Source organism: Chrysemys picta, chromosome 2, assembly GCF_011386835.1.
Source record: "Chrysemys picta bellii isolate R12L10 chromosome 2, ASM1138683v2, whole genome shotgun sequence".
Taxonomy (NCBI): Eukaryota; Metazoa; Chordata; order Testudines; family Emydidae; genus Chrysemys; species Chrysemys picta.
The window spans coordinates 90282571-90301975 of NC_088792.1; the positions used below are offsets into that span (position 1 = coordinate 90282571).

The following is a 19405-nucleotide window of genomic DNA, read 5'->3' on the forward strand; positions in this document are numbered from 1 at the left end:
TGGAGCTTCAGCCTGAGCAGGAAATGTAGATAAACGACTTCTGGGTCAAACAGGGAAGCCCCTACTGTACACTCATGCACTCAGTCCTGCTGATGCTAGTTGTTTCTGCCCAGGGAAAATCCATTGTTCTCAAGGGCATAGCCACTCCCAAGAAAAAAAACCTGTAGCTTAGTACACCCCTCTATTTAGCTGCGTATTGCAATCTATGTCCTTGTGTATCACCATGAAAAGCCTGTATTTAGCCTCCGCTGGACTGGAACTCTCTAGCACAGGAGTTTCACCACTCTTCTGGTAATGGGGCTGTGTTACTGGCATGATTGCTGGGTTACAATTTCCTGTGACCTTTTTTATAAAAAACAGGTGAAGAAAACCAGCTGTCTGTCAGCACAATGAAAAGAAACAAGGAAACTCTGTACCACAGGCTTCCTGGATTTCATAGTATAGCTGCATGAGGCACAGATTTACATATACATTCACACAATTGTACAGCAATAATTCATGGCTGTGCTGCTCTGTCTTGTCAGAGCTGAGAATAATGCTTATTATGTTCATCATTGATGTGGCAGAGAATTCCCTCCAACGCCCTGTGGTTTGGAGTAAAGTCTCTCTGGATTTAGGGAACCGAGTATGGGATTTCCTTCCAAAAGCTCTAGCTGCCTTATTTCACATTGTACACAACAGATCTTCAGTGACCAAAACATACATTTAAAAAAAATCCTGGATGAAGGGCTTTCAAATGACAGCACACGATATAAGAATCCCAGGTGGGATTCTGCCTCATCGTTATATATGGTCCCCTGAGAAAAGAAATGATCTTCCATTTCACCATCCTGAGGTGGTCTTCCGTCATACAAGCAACAGAAACACAACTGCTTAGATTTTAATTAAAAGATGCACATAAAAAGCTACAGGTCAGTGCATCATTTTTTCAATCTGCTGTGCTCAGAAATGCCTATTTTATATTCTAAGAGCATCCTAATGTGCGGTTTGCATGTCCATATAGAATCCCACGTTTGAAAACTGGGCCTAGACTCTGGCACTTTTCCCAGAAGTGTCACTCTTTAAATCCCTTTACTTTGCCTTGCAGCTTTCCTCCTTTCCCCCCGCCCCCAGTCTGCCTCCTGCACCAATTTGTTTCTACAGAGGCACATTTCTACAGTGGCTTCACTTTAGGTGGTCTGAAGCACTTAGACATAGTCTTCTCCTTTTAGGAACAACATTCATGATGTTGTAGTAGTGATATTCCTACACTTTGATCAAACTTTGATAAACTCCTCAGAACGAGGCAAGCTTCATATAGGCATAGACCTTAAATGGGGAAAAAAAAGTTGGTTCCTCCCTTTCCCTATTGTGCTCCTCTGGCAAACCAGCAGAAACAGTGACATTGTAACTTAGTCAATTCCAAGACTTGTACAGTTTGCATGATGACCACGATTCATGGCTTGTGCCAAGGTAAAAGGAAAGAGTGTGGTTTTCCCCAGTACCTGTGGAATACAGCAAGGTTAGTCTCTCTCACCAGCAATGAATTTGAATGCCTCATACACTATTGAGGGGTGAGGAAAATAGAAGCCAGTTTTCACTCAGTTCTCTTACATCAGAGACTGTCCAGTTCTTATGATGAGCTTATATTAACTCCTATTCTACCCTTTCCTAGTTCAGCTAAATCAAATCCTTCAAATGTGACACTAGTTTTTTCAGCTGGGCTTGGCTTTCAGCCAGGGATCACCATCTCTATGATTTCACTCTGAGCTCAGCTTGTTTTGTTTTTGTTTTTCTTTTCCACCACTACCACTGTATATTACATGTTTGTGGTTCTCATTGATAATTAGAAGGCTCCCCTTCTCTCAAATGGAATGATGGGAAACTCAGTGGCTTCCACTTGCACGGGTCCATTTGAATCTTTCTTTGATTTTAGTTCACAAGACTTTGTTCAGCTTGAGTTTTGCTTTGAATGTCAAGTCCAAGAAACTCAAAGCAAAACTCAGCTGAAATGTTAATACCATCACATTTTTCCTGATTTCAGATCAAAACAAAGTATAACCATCAGGTGCCTAGTAGTTTCCACCTGAAACTATAAATTGTCCCAGGTCCCTTTGAAACTCCGCTGAAGTACATGACTCTGGTCTGAGTTTTGCACAGTTCCACCCTCAAAACACAGCCTTAAACAGACGGGGACAATCTACATTTTTAAGGTCCTCATATAATCAATTTCTCTTAAATACATAGGTCCAAATCCTCAGTTGATGTAAGGATCAATTGACTTACAGCAGCTGAGGATCTGGTCCTTCAGCCTGTTTTGAACCATAGACTTTTTGTCTACAATGTCACCTGGAAGCTGTGAGCCGTTGGCAGCAGGTTGGGAGGTAGATCCAGGGTGCTTGTTGAACAAGTGGATGGATTCTGTAGCTCAGTTTTGATGCTTCTTGGGGGTAGTAGGAGGACGCTGGGAGGAACAGTTGTTGGAAGAACATGTTTGTAGGCATGTTCAATAGCTTGTGAGATTGATTGGGGATGCTTCTTGTAGAGGTAGCAGGAGGGTTCAACAGAGGTGTATTGATTCCTGGTATCTGTGTGAAGGGCAAGGGTTGGAGGAGAGCTTAGGTATTTTAATAGTGGGGTGAAGTGCCTCCAGTATTGGCAAAAACTTGCTTAGGGGGATGTTTGGGATGAAAAGTACTGTATAAACATAGGAATAATTCTGACTCTTTTCTGTGGGCAGATTCATGCGTGAAGCCTTGATTTAACTCTCCCCTGGCCCTATAAAACATAACGATTGCTTGCTGCGATTAATTCTTTCATATTTTTTTTCTGGTTCTTGTCCATCTCTGTTTTCTTTTCTTTCATAGGAGCTGGTCATCATGGGAGCACCAGGGTCTTTTTACTGGACGGGAACTATCAAAGTGTTGAACCTCACTGACAACACCTATTTCAAACTGAATGATGATGCTGTGATAGCCAGGCGGTACACATACTTAGGCAAGTAGCTGCTCGGACCCCGATGTCAGGCTGGAAATAGGTTAAAATAATGGTGCAATTGTTTTTCAGTGGAAATAATGTTTTGTTGGTGTAAAGTAAAAGAGTAAAAGAATAAGTGGCTAGCTTAAAATGGTTTGAGTGGCTGGTGGGTTACCTGACAAAATATATAGGAAAAAAGCAGTGAAGGACTTTCACTAGTTCATTTCTTCCCCCCCCCCCCCCCCAAACATTATAGCTGTTGGAATATAGAAAACAGGTTTGCATTGTGAGACTGTATGGTCTAGTAGGCTAAGTAACAGACGGGAAGCCAGGAATGCCAGAATTCTAGTTGTGGCCATGCCATTACTTACTATGTGGTTTGGGCTAAGCAGCTCCTCTGTATCTGTAGAATGATTAGTTTACTTGAAGAAACAAAGCACTATATAAATGATTTATTAGTAAGAGACTATTGAGGGATGGGCTAGGGAGTGGAGCAGATTTTGTAGGTGTTTAACAGACTAGGCTTTAACTTCTAGAGGCCTTGCTTTAAAATCAACTGATGTCACAAGTGAAATTAATTTAAAGGCTTCCACCTAATCCCCAGTGTTTAGGAGTGTCAAGACTTGGAAAACTCAACAGGCAACAGTCTAATGCTGTTTGACTAAAGACTCAGGCTGATTTTTCTTAACCTGCAGTCTTTTATAAATATAATTTAGCGGGTGCCACTCAAGGATAGTTAAATGAACAGTGTGTGTATATATGTAAAGTCATATATAGATTTTTCCACTGATTAGACTTGAATTACAGTGTTTAGCATGTGGACGGGAGAACCATAATTCACAATGGAGGGGCGAGCTGAATGCAAAACATCCTTAAAAGGAAAAGAAACCCAGTTCTCTCCTTAGACTCCTTTAAACTTATTATATATCATTTTTAATTTAGCAAACAAGATAAAACTTTGATCTACCTGTTTCAAATACACTTTCTTTATATACTGTTTCAAATTCTCTCCTGTTTTTTCTTTTTCAAGCATTAATTTTGTTGACCTCTTCATCTAATGTTTTGTGTTTTTCCCTATGAACTGAAAAGGCACTTGATTTTTCCATGCCATGATGGGCAGTTGCTTTAACGGAGGGAGTATTATTCTCTTTGACATACATGAGACTGTCATTCACAGGCATAAACAGGGCGGGTGCAAGGATGTTTCGCGCCCTAGGCAAAACTTCCACCTTGCGCCGCCCCCCCCCCGAGCCCTGTGGCAGCTCTCTGCCCCCCCGTGCGGCAGCTCCCTGCCCCAGCTCTGCTCCGCTTCCTCCCCGAGCACGCCGTCGCCGCTCCACTTCTCCCGCCTCCCAGGCTTGCGGCACCAATCAGCTGTTTGGTGCTGCAAGCCTGTGAGGGAGAGAAGCAGAGCGAAACAGCGTGCTCAGGGGAGGAGGCGGAGCAGAGGTGAGCTGGGGCGGGGAGTTCCCCTGCGTGCCACCCCCCCGTTACTTGCTGCAGGCGGCCCTCCCCCCACCCCAACTCCCTCCGCCTAAATGCCGACGACGACCGGGGTGGCCGAAGATCCGGTTGCCGCCGAAGGACCCGAAATGCCGCCTCCCAAATGCTAGTGCCCTAGGCGACCGCCTAGGTTGCCTAATGGGTTGCACCGGCCCTGGGCATGAAAGCTGTTTCTTTCTGATGATATGGTCACTTGACTGTGTGCAGGTTTCTGTTTTTATTGCTTCTCATTCTTCTCACATCTGGATTCTTAACTTATTGTCCCTCTTACCTTTGCCTATCCTTCACCGGGCTCCCACCCACACCTTCACCTTCTTGGCTTTTGGAAAAACAATTGAATGCTTACTGTAATTTCCTGCTGTGATGTACACTTGAACTGAATGTTGGCGAGTTCCTGTATAAAGTGAGTGCCTGCTGCTTTTTTCATGACGCTGGGATATTTATACTCCAAGAGGAACTGTGGAACTTGATTAGTGTGATCCAGATGGCTAACCTGTTTCTCACGTTTTTCCTTTTTGGTTTTTTTCCTTTCTCTTCCCCATCACCCCACCCAACCTCCTGCACAGGATACGCAGTGACAGCAGGTCATTTCTCCCAGCCAACTACCACGGACGTCGCAGGAGGAGCTCCCCAGGATGGAGGCATCGGAAAGGTGTGGCTTTTAGTCAAACAATGATACAGTCAGATGTGACTGGGTAAAATATATTGACTTAGTTCCTGTAAACTTAATGAACCAAGAGATTTTGTCTGAAGATTAATTTTTGAGCACTTGCCTGGAAGAGGTGAGGAAATTTGATGAGGTCCTCAAATTTACCCTATCTGCCCCTTGTGGTGCTCCTTCCTCCCCCCCCACCATTTTTAAAATCTTTTTTTTTAAAGAGACATCGTTAATTCAAAAATCACTCTTCTGTCTGAAGTTTTTTTAAAACCTATTTTGCTTAAAATAGAACTAGTTTGGTTTTGGTGGCCTTGTTGGTATGGAGTTATCAGAAGGGAAGACCAACGAATTGTGAAGCTGTGTATGAACAAGTGCCACTGCACGGCTGGTGACCATGCAGACACCAAAAGCGTTGGTGGCTCAATAAGGTTGCCAGTGATGGATATAAGTTGAAAACACAGCCAGAGCACCTGGCCAGAGGTTGAGCTGGGTAGTGCTTTTGGGATTTGCCATGATGACGACTTCCCTATGACAGGAATTATAATTATCTCCATTTTGCTGATGGGGTAACTAAGGCTGAGGGGCTTAAGTGACTTGTCCAAAATTACAAAATTCAAGTCAGCAGCAAAATTGGAGTTTAATACTCAGAACCCTTGGCTCCTCATCTCCTCTGGACCAGGCCATTATGAAACCCAAGGTAATCTCTGTCTTCATGTCATTGTATCTAGATTAATCTCTTTCCCCTGCTCCCCTTCCCCCCATGTCCAAGGGTAATGTTCGCAATAAGGTACAGTATTTGATTTGCTTCAGAGAAATATACAGCACCTTAAAGCTCCATGTGCACGCAGCTATTAAGTGCCCATTAATAATTCACTATATAATTTAATACATCAAGTCCTTGGCTCCAATGATCCGCTTTACAGATGAAAGGATGCCTGGTCCTATTAACTACACTGACACCTGCTGGTCAGAAATGGATGAATTGACTTCAGATTTTACTGTTGCTGCTGCTCTGAGCTAACAAGTGACTCAAGACTTCGGTGGAGACTTGTTCCTCGTTGCAAGCATATGGGGATTTATTAAATGCTAGGTTCTTTACTCTTTCTGGTTCTAAATGCTAAATATTAATGAGCTGCAGTACTGCTCTGGGACAGTAGGACAGTACTAATACCCTACATTGTGCCAGGAGTGTATTGGCCTCCTGAGGAGCAGAAGATCTAATAGTCTTTAGTAGCTTTTTTGATCTTGCATTTCTGTATTTACCTGTATTACAACCAAATCAATTAGACAGTCAAAAACAACCAATAAGTGGCTTATATTTGAGTATATATGCGGGCAGGGGACTGGACTCGATGACCTCTCGAGGTCCCTTCCAGTCCTAGAATCCTAGAATCTATGAATCTATGTCCAAATCACTACGTTATAATGACTCTCCACTGCTACTAGCCTTGTCTATTTTGTCCACAATGAGGAAGGTATAATGTTTATTATGATACAAATATCTCTATATTTACTTCAAGGAAGATTTTTCATTTCGTTCAATCTTCCACACTTTCTACTGGTTTAATGACCCAGCTATCTACCCTCAAGGTTGCTCATTGTGGCTTGTTTGCCATCTTGTATGAATCAGTCATAACATCCTGTGAAACAGTGTGAATGAAATGGAAGCCATTTTTAAACAAGATTCTCATTCAAAAGTGTACTTTCTGAATGAGTAACTGTAAACAATATGAAAATTCATCTACATGAAAAACAATGGAGAGAAAAGGACCAATGTCAGAAAACATTAACGTGGAGGCTGATTCACCATGTAAGCGCATGCAGTCCAGGACATATTAAAAAGGGTATTCTAAGAGTAACTTGTATGAACACAAGTTAGTGCTGCTGCTATAGATTGTAATTTTGTAACATTTGAAAAAAATTTGACTGATAAGGTGTTAACACATTTACTGGTGTGATTTCAGTTTTTACCCTGACCTTTGCTAAAACAGCTTGACATTTGTCTTGCTACCTAGACTGCACACATTTTTGAGGCGGAGGGGGGGCAGGGAGGAGGGTGTTGGAATTGGCACAGAAGGTAGGGGTGGGAAGATCCCGATAACCAGTCAGATTCTCATCCCTAGTTACTCTGGGGCACTTTGCTATTCCTTTCCAAGAGACTTTTGCTTGAGATTATGGCTTTTGTGCAGTGGGTCTTTTTAAACACACACACACACAAAGCAGCATTAAGATACTATTTAAGTACTTGTAATGACAAGAGACCTCTAACATCTGGTACTAAAATGGGAATTTCATCTTTTGTTTTAGAAAAGGCAGGAGGATCACCTTGAATTCGGAGTTTGGCAAATATTAATAATCACTTTATTACAATGAGTAAAGTACATATATACCCAGACTGCACTGATGAATTCATAACATTATAAACTACTTATCCTGGTGGTCAGTGTTTGTAACTGCTTTTGTTTTTGTTTCCATTTGATAGGTTTATATTTTCAGAACAGACAGGCGATCAGGCTCCTTAATAAAGATTTTTCAGGCATCAGGTAAAAAGGTGAGCGATTCTTGACAAAAAATAATGTGGCTATTTCAATTGGTATTATTTTGAATTAATAGCTTCTTAAGTGTCTGATTTAGGTGTAAAAATCCCCAGAAGTCCTAAAGCCATCATTTAGACCAACCATCTTTTCTATCATAGTGGTAGCATCTGCTCAGTGCTGGAATTGTGGAGTAAAAGGTCTGGTAATATTTGCGATTAAAATTCCTGTTAGAGCCGATAAAAACTTACTTTGTTTGCATGGCGAGTTACTCCTAAGCAAACCAGGCTGTGAATCTGCAGTGTACCAGCTTGTCGCACTCTGGGATTTGACTGCACTGTAGCAGGGTTCATGTGGGAGGTTGCTGTGCAGCAAGCCGGTGCACTGTAGAATCACACCCTGGCTTGCTATGCATAACTTGCTGTGTAGACAAGGGCTTTAAGGGAAATCCTGTTCCTGCCTTCGTAACAGCAGAGAGTTCACTATGCCAAAGTGCAAGGTTTGGGGTGCCCTACAAAGCTCAGCTGTGGAGGACAAACTAGGAAAGAGGTAGATCCTGTATAGCAACTGATTCTCATATGTCCAGAGCTTCTCTCCCTATCCCTCTGAGGAGGAGGCGGCGGGTACATTAGAGTTATAGTAGCGGGCTGTGGAGCAGCTGCATTACGCTGAGGAAGGATTGTTTCCCTCTTCCCTCCATGCATCTACCCTGGGTGCTGGTTTGAGGATTCGTTCCTTAGAGCTAACCATTGGTCCTTTGTTTTAATATTCTAGCAGTACCTAGTCAAACTCCACTTCCCTGTGTGAGGTCATGCTGGGGTAGGGAGAAGTACACCTTCTCCTTGACCAGGAGCCTTGGTGGTGATAGGTGTTATGTCCTCAGGAAAACAAATACATAGCAGATCCAGCTTTAGGGAACAACAGGAATATGCTTTATTTAGGGATAAATCTCTGAGGAAGAGACTGTCTGCCTAGCTCATGGCTGTCCAGAAGGAACCGCTTGTATTCTCACTCTGTGCTCTGGCTGCAGTCAGGCTCTAAAAGAGATGAAGACCTTGAACAGTATACAGTACTAATTAAATTTGGCTATACTAGGTGATGCGATTATCAGCCTGTCATTGGGACACTTTGCCAAAGTCTCAATGAATCATAAGCACATTTTATAGAAAGTTGCTTAAACACTGGGGACAGGAGAAAATCCCCAGGATGAATAGGTGGTGGATGAAGTGATTACGTTTTTTAGGTCTCCACTATTTTGTTTTGCACCGATAGGTCTTTTTCAGCTCAAATTTCTGTGATGCTATCAGTTCATCCAGTATATCTCCCTGCTGGTGCCTGATTGTTTCCTCTAGTGCATTTTCTTGTGTTTCTTCTAGTCTACTTTTAAATGCCCTGAGTGATGATGCTTCCATCAGTTCTCTTGAAAAACTATTCCTGAGCTTAACACATAGAACTATCGGGAAGTGTTCTGGCTACTCAGCCAAAACTTTTCCTTTCTTAATTTAATCTCACTATTCCCATTTATAAATACCATTAATAATTCTGCACCTCTTTAGTGATTATATCCTTCAAGTATTTGTAGATTGTCATGTGCCCCATCCTTCCATTTCCTGTAAAATCGGAGCTATAATTTATTAAAAAATAAACAAATACCTGCCTGTCTTTTTCCATAGTGAAATGTAATTTGATGTGCAATGCTCACTTAATGAGTATTGCTGGAAACGAAATCAAACCAAACACTGTTTTAGCAACAAAGGTATGGGTTCGTGCCTCTCATGTCCCATGCACACTTGACATAATGCACAGGCAGTTTTTCCCTCCTCTCTTTTCGTAAGGCGAAAAAGGTTGGGAAATCAAATATGGAAAGAGTTAATGCAATCCTGTGGTTACAAATAAAAACACAGGCAGAAATGTAAGGTTCTCACAGTAACATGAACTCACCCACACTGCACAGTTGGGTAAATAACCGCCTTTTCCTTAAAGCTGCTTGAATACATAGTGAAATGTTTTTCATAACTCTAACTCACTGCCCATGAGAATTTTATTTTAAAACATTACTGGATTTTAAAAAAATAAACCAAAAAAATCCACCAGGGGAATTCCACTACAAAATAACTAGCGAGTCAGATAATTTTAAAGGTCTGACCTTAAACCCAAATAGACACAAAAATCAGAGTTACATGCTGAAACGCTATCCTTAGCTCACCCCGCTGTCCTTACAGCTTCCAAACAGTTCACGGAATCTTGTAGATGTAATGTTACATTCTCAACTTGAACACCAGAGTGGCTGTTGCCTGTTTCCCATTATGCCTATAGGCATATCTACATGGCAGCTGGGAGCATGCTTCCCAGCGCAGGTAGACAGGCATGTGCTAGGTCTGCTCAAACTAATGGGCTAAAAAGAGCAGTGTGGCGGCTGCAGTTTGGGCGGGTTTTGTAATTAGGCAGCTAGCCTGAATCACCGCCCTTGCCACCATCAACATGCTGCTGTTTTTAGCACGCTAGCTTGAGCAGTGCTAGCACGAGACTGGGTATCTGTGCTGGGAAGCAAGCTCCCAACAGCAGTATGGATATACCTAATAGGTTGGCTCTGTTTCATACACTGTAATCTGTCAAGGCCCAAATGCGGGACTCCGTGTGTGATAAAAACCCAAAATGAGACCCTAAAATCATGATGTATGTAGCAAATGTAATATGCGTTGAGAGTCGTAATTAAAAAAAAAAAGTTTAAATAACTTTGTAATCTCAGTTTCATGCTTCTCCATTTCTGATGTAAACAGTTGTCAACAATAAAAGCGAGGGGTGACCAGATTAATGTGGAAAGCAGATGGCTTTTGGGCTAAAATGTGTGATGTCCGTCGAAATGAGACATTTGAGAGCTATGCGCTAGTGTGTGTGTAGTCCATCGGTTTGCCGATGACATGTTCATGCTCTGTCTTTTTGTGGATTCTGGAATGACTCTGAAGTCCAAAGTGTCAGGCTTTGCTCGTGAGCAGATTGGGCAGACAAAGTCATTGGTGAGCATCTTGGTAGCTATAGCAGTAGAATGTGCTGGTAGATGAGCTGTAACTGTGCCCTGTGAAGTATGCACTGGTATATCTTGGCCAGTGGGGGGAATTAAAGACCATGTCTGGTTTTGCCTTCAATTTTCTTACTTGTATTTTAAATCAAACCTCAAGTGTGGTTTAAGCATAGGTGTGTGCAGCCTATTTCATTAGGGTGTGCGCCCAGGGAGCCCCACCCTAGCCCCGCCCCTGCCCTAGTCACGCCCCCATCCACTCCCTCCTACTTCCTGCCCCCTGACTTCCCCCCTCAGAACCCCCAACCTCCCCCTGCTCCTTGTCCCCCCCAACTACCCCCTCCTGGGACCCCTGCCCCTAACTGCCCTCCAGGACTCCACCCCCTACCTAAGCCTCCCTGCTCCTTGTCCCCTGACTTGCTCCCTAGGACCCTACCCCCTACCTGTTCCCTGACTGCCCCGACCCTTATCCACACCCCCGCCCCTAGACAGATCCCCGGGACTCCCACGCCTATTCAACTGCTCCTCACCCCCTGACAGGACCCATCCAACCCCCCCGCTCCCTGCCTCCCCCAACCCCTCTCCACACCCCTGCCTCCTGACTGCCCCCTCATAACTCCTGACTCATCCAACCCCTCCCAGCTCCTTGTCCCCTGACCACCCCCTCCAGAGACACCCCCCCCAGGGCCCTCCTTGCTCCCTGTCCCCTGACTGTCCTGACCCCTATCCACCCCCCGCTCCCTGAGAGACCCCGGGACTCCCATGCCCCATCCAATCCCCCCTGCTCCCTGACTGTCCCCTCCAAAGACCCCCCGCCCCTAACTACCACCACCCCCTGGGATCCCACCCCCTATCCAACCCACCCTGTTCCCTGACTGCCCCCACCCCTTATCCAACCCCCCTGGCCCGGACCCCTTACCATGAGATGAGGCTGCTAGCCTCCCCGCGGAGTCAAACATTGCCCCACGGGAGTGCGCAGCCCCGGCCCCCAGAGCACTACGCGCGGCGGCATGGCTCCAGGGGAGGAGGAAGGCGGGGGAGGGGCCGGCAGCTTGCTGCGCTCGGCCGGGCGCTCAGGCCCGGGAGCGCGGACCCCGTGGCTTGCCCTGCCGGGGAGTGGAGCTATTTGCCCACCCCTGCATTAGGGTGTGCCTGGGCACATCCGGCACACCCCGTGTGCACGCCTGTGGGTTTAAGGGTATATTTGGGTGGGTGATTAGTATTTAATGTTCTACAATAATAGTTATTTGAAATAAATCTGATAATACACCTAAGTCTTTCATTCTCTCCTAAATATCTCAGCCTGATATCTTTCATTGTAGATAGAAATTGACAACACATTTAGGGCTTGATTCTGCAAGTTCTGGGCATGAAACTCCCACTGAAACCAATGGGAGTTCCGTGTAGTAGGGGCTGCAGACTTAGGGCCTTAGGCTGATTAGCTTGCAGTCAGAGCCTGTATGGGTATGTCGACACAGCACGCCAAGCCCAGGCTCAGACTCCGGTTCAAACCCAAGCCCGTCTTCCTTCCACACAGAAATTAGTCTGACTTAGGCTAGTAACTCCTCTTGACTTAGGTCAGTGGCCCATGCTGGAGGGGTGAGTCAGAGAGTCTGAGTCCTTCTGTAATGTGGGACAGGGCCCAGGTATTTTGCAGTGTGGATGCAGCTCAAATCTGGGGTGCCAGACTCTGGTCTGGGGAGTCTGCCAATGGTATCCTACAATCCTCTGGGGCTGTGCTTCCCAGCCCGTCAGTTCCAAAACTTGCCCCTCACGTCTCATGAACTGGAAGTAACCTCCTGATGCAAATATAGCTGCTTAGCATGGAAAAAATCCTGCAGTCAGCCCACTACTTTTCTTTCTGGTTGATGGTGAGAAATTTAAAAAGACCAGGAAAAAGATTTTCAAGAATGACTAGGGACTCCAGCTTGAGACAGCTTGAAAAGTGGCATGATTTTAGCAAGTGCTGAGCACCACCCTCTGAAAATCAGGTCCCATTCAGTTGTGTGACATTAGGCCTCAAAAATCACCAGTCACTTCTTGGCCCAGGCTGCTAATTCTCCTCTTCCTCATTTTAGATATTTGCCAAGCAAAAGCTGTTCTAATGTAAGGCCGTTTAGTGCCTCTTTTAAGTATGTCTTGGAGTGTGAGTTTTATTCCTTCTACAAACTGTCTGAGCTGATGCACAGTTATAATAAAGTGCCTAATTCTTGCCAAAAAATTCCCTAAGGTTTCTCCTTAGGGCTGCTAGTGTGAGATAAAGCAGCAAGTCATCAGTTGATGTTAAAAAAACATAAATGATTTCCTCCTGTGTGTGGGCAGATACTGAATGCTTTGTTGTGACTCGGCTTGGTTACAGATGGGCTCTTACTTTGGCTCCTCCTTATGTGCAGTTGATCTGAACTCGGATGGACTTTCAGACCTGCTGGTTGGAGCACCCATGTTCTCTGAGATCAGGGATGAGGGTCAAGTCACAGTCTATATCAACAGAGGAAATGTGAGTATGCAAAGTGGATGAGCATGTGGCGGGAGGGTCAGTCCAGCTGTGGTTTACCATGAAATTTGGTGTCTTACATACACGGGGTGTGTGTGTGCGTGTTTCCAACAAAACATGAAGCCAGTCAAAAATCATCTGGTATCATGTTTTTTTTTACAAACTCAGGAATCTAGTCATGAAAATGTGAATCTTTTGAGGAAGCTTGGCAAAATTTATGGTTTTATGTTGAAACTTGGTGGTACTGGTGGTTTTCCATGCTTTTGATGTCAAAACCAACTGAAAATCAGCTGCTTTGACCAGAGTTATTCTTTGTGTTTTGGATGGTTGTTCAAACCCACAACTCAAAACAAAACACTAGGGATTTGAAGAGAAACTAATGAATAGATTTGTATTATTACTTGATGCTATTTATCGAAAGTCTACAGTGGAAAGCCCTTTCGACTGAAACCACTGAATTTCACATTGCACAACTGTAGTCTTGGGATATTCTGAACTTTGACTTCCTGGAGTAGGAAAGAAGATGATTAGTACACAGTGTTTAAAGAAAAATAAGGCATATATATATTTTTAGGGAAATGTGTTTGTGAAAGTGCCTTTTTAAACTGACTCTAAGAATTGAGCTGTATTTTTTTTACATATAGGTCCCAATTCTCCTCCCTTTAAGTCAATGGGAGATTTTTCATTGGATTCAACAGTAGCACTATTGGATTCACATTAACTTTCTTTTTATAACTTTAATAATATATTTTTGCTGGAAATAAAATTTACCTACAAGTCCTACAGACTGTGTGTGAAAGAAACCAGACTTGCATTTGTGTTAATTCAGTTGTCAATTAACAATCCTTGAAATGAGCCCTGATTTCCCTCCCCCCCCACTTTGATCTGCTGCTTATTCAATGTTTGATTGCAGTAGTGCTGAGAGGTCAACCGCTTTGGGATCCCATTGTGCTAGGTGATGTCAAACCTAGAGTAAATGACAATCCCTGCCCCAAAGAGCTCATGGTGAAAAGGTGAATTATTTGTGTCTGTAAATGATGTATTAAATAAAACAACTTGAGGTGCTAGTAGCAGTTTCTCCTTCCTTCAACCTTGACTTCATTGGGGCTTCCCGTGTGAAGTAAAGTAACATGAATAACTATTTGTAGGATTGGGATTTTTGTGGTATGGATGCCAGAACAACACTTCATTTCAGTTATCTCACCCACACCACTCACATGACACATACACCATAAGAGATAACCCTGATGGCATGTAGCGTATTACTTTATAGCATGCACATACGGCATTATGATAGATTTGATACACTTATATCTAATCACTGGCAGTGTGTGCTCTAAAGAAACAAGTAACACATACAGGGCTGTATGCTTTCCCCTCCCTCCCCCCCCCATACTCTGTGTCCCAACTTCTTCATGTAGGATTTTTTAATGTCGGCAGCTCCCTGCAGCCAAGAAAAAGACTGTATTACATGTGCTGCCCTCATTCACAAAGTGGGGAATAAAAAAATCTGAACACTTGAGGTGAGCTCTTGAGGTTGGCTTGAGTAATTAAGTTTTTTTTTTTCTTGTGGAAATGTTCCTTTCCTCTTGAGGGTTCATTGCAAGAAATTAAAGCTCACTCAAATGAGGTTGGCTAGAAAGTGGGTGGGCATGAGTTGCCATCTGTTGGCATGTGAATGCAAAAGTCAGTTTGTTCTGGGCTTTCTCTCTCTCTCCCATATTAACTCTAGCTATTCTTTATTCTTCATTTTACATTCGTCCATTCTTTGCCTTGCTCTCTAACATGCAAAGTCTAGGGCTATCTACACACTACCACTTTGGTGTAACTTATGTCGTTCAGGGGTATGAATGAACCACCCCCCTGAGCGACATATGTTACACCGACCTAAGCGCTGGAGTGAACAGCGCTGTGTCAGCGGGAGAGGACCTCCCGCTGGCACAGCTACTGCCACTCATGGGGGATGGAGTAATTAAATCGATGGGAGAGCTCTCTCCTATCGGCTTAGAGTGTCTGCACTAGCAGTGCTATAGCGATGTGCACCATTGCAAGCATGGTAGGCATAGCTTAGGAGTTTTCAAATCTTGTGACACAAATCCTGCAGTCTCTGCCCAGGGAAATCTCTGCTAAATTCAGTGGGAGCTTTGGCTGAGTAAATGCTGATTAGAGACTGCATTCTTTGGATACAACATGCCAACAGGACAAGAACTGAATAGTGGTGTTTAATGTATGGATAAACTCAGTGAGCCAAACAAGTCCTCTGGCTTTGGCATATTGATTACATCATTCATATTAGTCCTTTCTCCTGGGTATAAAGAGAAAAAAATTGGGATTCTCAAAAACAGTCAGTATAGTCCTAACCTTGCTTCCATTGAGTTCCAAGGGAGCAGATTTAGACCAAGACTGAGCGCTTTTGAAAATACCATGCAGAATTCCTAACCTTGTTCTTGAAAGAGATGAGGTAAGATCATCACTGGGGGATTTTTGGAGCATGGAGAATTAATTAATATGTGGTGTTTCTGTGTTCTTAAAAGCATTCTCTTCTTTCCGACTTCAGTTTTAAATTCAGAGGAGTAGTTATCAGCTAGCATAGTCACTTAATTGGTGCCTGTTCTACCCTAGTCATGAAAAATCCAGGGCTCTTCACGTGAACTCACATATGTGGGTGTTCCTGTAGAACATAGTTTCTTGAATTATGTGATATGACTAAGGAGTTTGGCCTGTGGTGTGTCCTGTGTAGTTCAAATCACTTTTGGGGTCAATTAGATTGATTGTGTTTAACCCTTTTGTTTTATATATCCAGGCAAGCTGCATTCACTGGGGCTTCGATAGCAGTGCAGAAGTCACACTGCAGCTCTGCCCCAGGTGTTTCCTGAGTTTCATGTGTTCCGGCAGGGAGGCCCTGTAGCTTTCAGCATTCACTCTGTTTTTCTTAGCCTGTCCTTTTTCCTGTTTGCTAGGGAGTCCTGGAAGAGCAGCTTGTTCTGAACGGCGACAATGCCTACAATGCACACTTTGGGGAAAGTATGGCCTCCCTAGGAGATATTGATGATGATGGATACTCAGGTCGGTGCATTTCCATTCTACCATGTTCTGTTTCTAGCCAAGTCTGACTTTTTAAAATGTTATTACAGGGACTTTACCATCAAATCCTGTTTCAAAATAGAGGTGGAAACATCATTCTAATCCACATCGGAAAACCTTTCAAATGGATGGCCTGATTTGCCACAGCATTACTCCTCTGGAAATTATCTCTTCTTAAGACTGGAATAATACTGTGGTGAATCAAGCTCTAGATGCCACTTTCTCGTAAAGATGTTTTTACTAATTACACCTAACGTGGGTGTAAGTCCCATTGATTTCAACATGAGTTATACCTGGGTAACTGAGGGCAAAGTTGGGCATTTGGTCTATTTCCTTTCTGCTTTTTTTTTTAATCCTATTGTATATGTCTTACTAATGACTCTTAGGTTGTCCCTAAACAAAAAGAAAACCACATCATCTTTTGTGTAACATTTGGCATCTTCTGTCTCAGGGCTATTCCCATATCCCATTTATTGGCGTAACTGGGGCTTCTTATCAGAAAGTACATTTAACATGTAGCTCTTACTGCCTCCTATTGTATATTCTATTTATTGTCACTTGCCCCTGTAACCTACAGTCCAGTTTCTTTCATGGGCTGTCTTGTACAAGGACGTACACTATGATAACAATAGGTGAGAATGGAGTGTTGACACCAGCAAGATTGCTGCAGTGATTTCTGGCAGATTGAGGACTTCAAAAGGACTGGTTGGCTTAGCAAGTGTGTCTGAATATACATCCTCAAAGACACTCAGCAGCCCTTTCGTTCCCCTATATGTTTGAAAAACAACCCACTTGACCTAACTTGACTTTGGAAACTTGGCATTTCAAACATGGTTGTCACAGTGCAGAGTGGGTGGCTTGTACTTCGAGCCAGTGGTGTCTTGATGCGCAAGGCTGATCCACTCTGGGTTGGTCAGATGAAAGGACTGTTACATGGCTTTTTGAGCAGGCTGGTGGGAATAAACACATTTTTATAACTAAGAGACATGCTTCTTATTAGATGCCAAAATAGGTATAAATTAAAAAGGAATTTAATGAGCTGTTCATTAAACTGGATAACTATTTGTAGCTAAGTGGGCACCAGTAATAGCATGATCCTTTTTCTCATGATGAATTGTTTCAGCCTGGGGCAGTGGGCTTCTGTAAAAGGATGACATGGGAAGAGTGGAAAGGGAAAGGACTGTGACATGTTTTCAATTCATATTCTTTTACATATGCAGATGTTGCCATTGGGTCCCCAAAGGAGGATGACTACGTAGGAGCGGTGTATATCTACCATGGAGACGCAGGTGGCATTGTTCCACAGTATTCTATGGTAACTTGTTGTTTGAGTCACTCTATCAGGTCTCGCAGAAATGCACCACACGTATGGGTAAAGCATTGTGACAGGAAGCAGTAATCTCTCTCCTCACCACACTGTTTGATTCCCTCTTCTTCTGTAGCTGGTGTGTCTCTGTATGTGCAGTCTGCATCAATTCAGACTCCGTACCTGAGCCTAGTTAGGAGCTGAGACTTCAGTGTTCTATTTTGCGCATAGTTTCTAATGACGTTTGGCCCCATCCTCTCTGGCCAGGCAAACAATTCCAGAATGGGTCAGCGTGAGCAATTTTTTTTAAACCATGTTTTAATACAGTTCTCAGATGTAGCTTCCTTTTCCATGTAGATGAAGTCTTGGGGAGGGGGTATTTCAGTGACAGCAGACCTTGAAAAGGACAAGCACAGGCACTGGAATGGCAAAGCAGACTTCTGCTGGGGGGGGGGGGGAATCTGGCACTGCTCTCTTCCCAGCAGGACCAGACTTAGTGAGAAGGAAAAGATTCTAGGGACTCCTTCTGCAGAAGCACACTTGACTACTTTGAGGTGCTCCTCCTCCCAGTAGGAGAAGGTGTCAGGAGAGCAGTCTTGAAATTCCACTTTACCAAACCACCATGAAGTAAAAACTGCTTACGTATGCCATACAAGCACTGAAGCATTGAATATAATTCCAGGGTAATTTAGTCTTTGCATCTTGGGAATTAAGAAGATAAAATCCCATACATCCCATTAAAACATGCCCCATAGTCTCTAATATTTGTCTAGCAAGCTTTTGCAAAGGCAGATTTCGCACCCCCTCCTCTGGCTGTTTGAAGGTCTGATCTAAATATTTTGTTGTTGCTGGGAGAGATCCTACATAGTAAATCAATTTAAGCAGAATAAAGGATTTAGTGGTTATAGTGGAGACTCTTTAATAGACTGTAAGGGATTAGTCCTTCTGCCTTTTACTGTATGTACAGTATGCATTGTTTTTTACAAAGAAAGTTAAAACTATTTTATGATACTTCTAAAATGTGATAATTTGTGGCATATGGATGGCTCAGCTCTGCACTCTCTTCTCCGCAATAGTTGCTGGAAGTGGGGAATCTTCTCATTTGGTAGGAGACTCTGGACTTCTAAGCTCCTGCATGTCCAGATTGGAGTTTTTGTTTTTCATTTTCAAGGAAATTTAGTGCGTTAGACACATTGACAGTGCTGCAGATTGAAGTTCTTGTTCCTCCCCTCCCACAGCAAAGTGGGCAAATGCAATACACCTGCCCCTCATTCCTGGGAGAGACCACTTCTAGAGGATTAAAGGATACCCATTGTTCTGTCTTGGTGCCCTTTTCCTTCCTTGACCATCCAGGATACCAATTGTGGCACTATTTTTACAATGTATCCTAGTACCTATTCCAAAGGGATTAGACTGAAGCCACCAATTCATTTTTCATATGCCACCAAACAGCCATTAAATGCTTACAACTTTTGTTCCTTACCTACCTGGCCTGGATTTGAACCCGCCATCTTGAGGTGAAAGGCTTTGTGTATCCTATTACCATGCCCCTGAGCCATCCAGATGCCCTGGATTTCCTCTTTTAAACAAGCTCTGAGAGGAAGCGGCCCCTCATCATATAAATTTTCACCCTTTTCGTTCCCTTTTCTACTTTAAATTGTTATCTATATCCGTGCCTCACTCCCCTACAGCAACTTTAGTGATGGCTCTGAGCTAAAGCAGCTTAATTGGCTTGCAACGTAATGCATGTGCTAAATAAATAGTCTGTCTAAGCTTCATGGCTTGCTGTTTTTATTCATGGCACTTAAAGGAGAACAGCATTATACCTCAGCATTTATACCATAATAGCCTG

At 43.5% G+C, this 19405-nt stretch overlaps 1 protein-coding gene across 5 annotated transcripts in view; it reads left to right on the top strand.

Moving 5' to 3' along the window:
* ITGA9 (integrin subunit alpha 9) overlaps nucleotides 1-19405 on the top strand; it is a 291253-nt gene that overhangs the window by 37900 nt on the left and 233948 nt on the right. For all 5 annotated transcript variants that reach the window (XR_010598391.1, XM_042860327.2, XM_005302712.5 and 2 more), the window contains exons 6-11: nucleotides 2847-2976; nucleotides 5025-5110; nucleotides 7599-7667; nucleotides 13029-13166; nucleotides 16124-16229; nucleotides 17468-17562. Coding sequence is in view for 4 of the 5 variants with exons in the window: in XM_042860327.2 (XP_042716261.2) it covers nucleotides 2847-2976; nucleotides 5025-5110; nucleotides 7599-7667; nucleotides 13029-13166; nucleotides 16124-16229; nucleotides 17468-17562 (624 nt within the window). In the remaining variant the exon portion in view is untranslated. The remainder of the gene's footprint in view (nucleotides 1-2846; nucleotides 2977-5024; nucleotides 5111-7598; nucleotides 7668-13028; nucleotides 13167-16123; nucleotides 16230-17467; nucleotides 17563-19405) is intronic.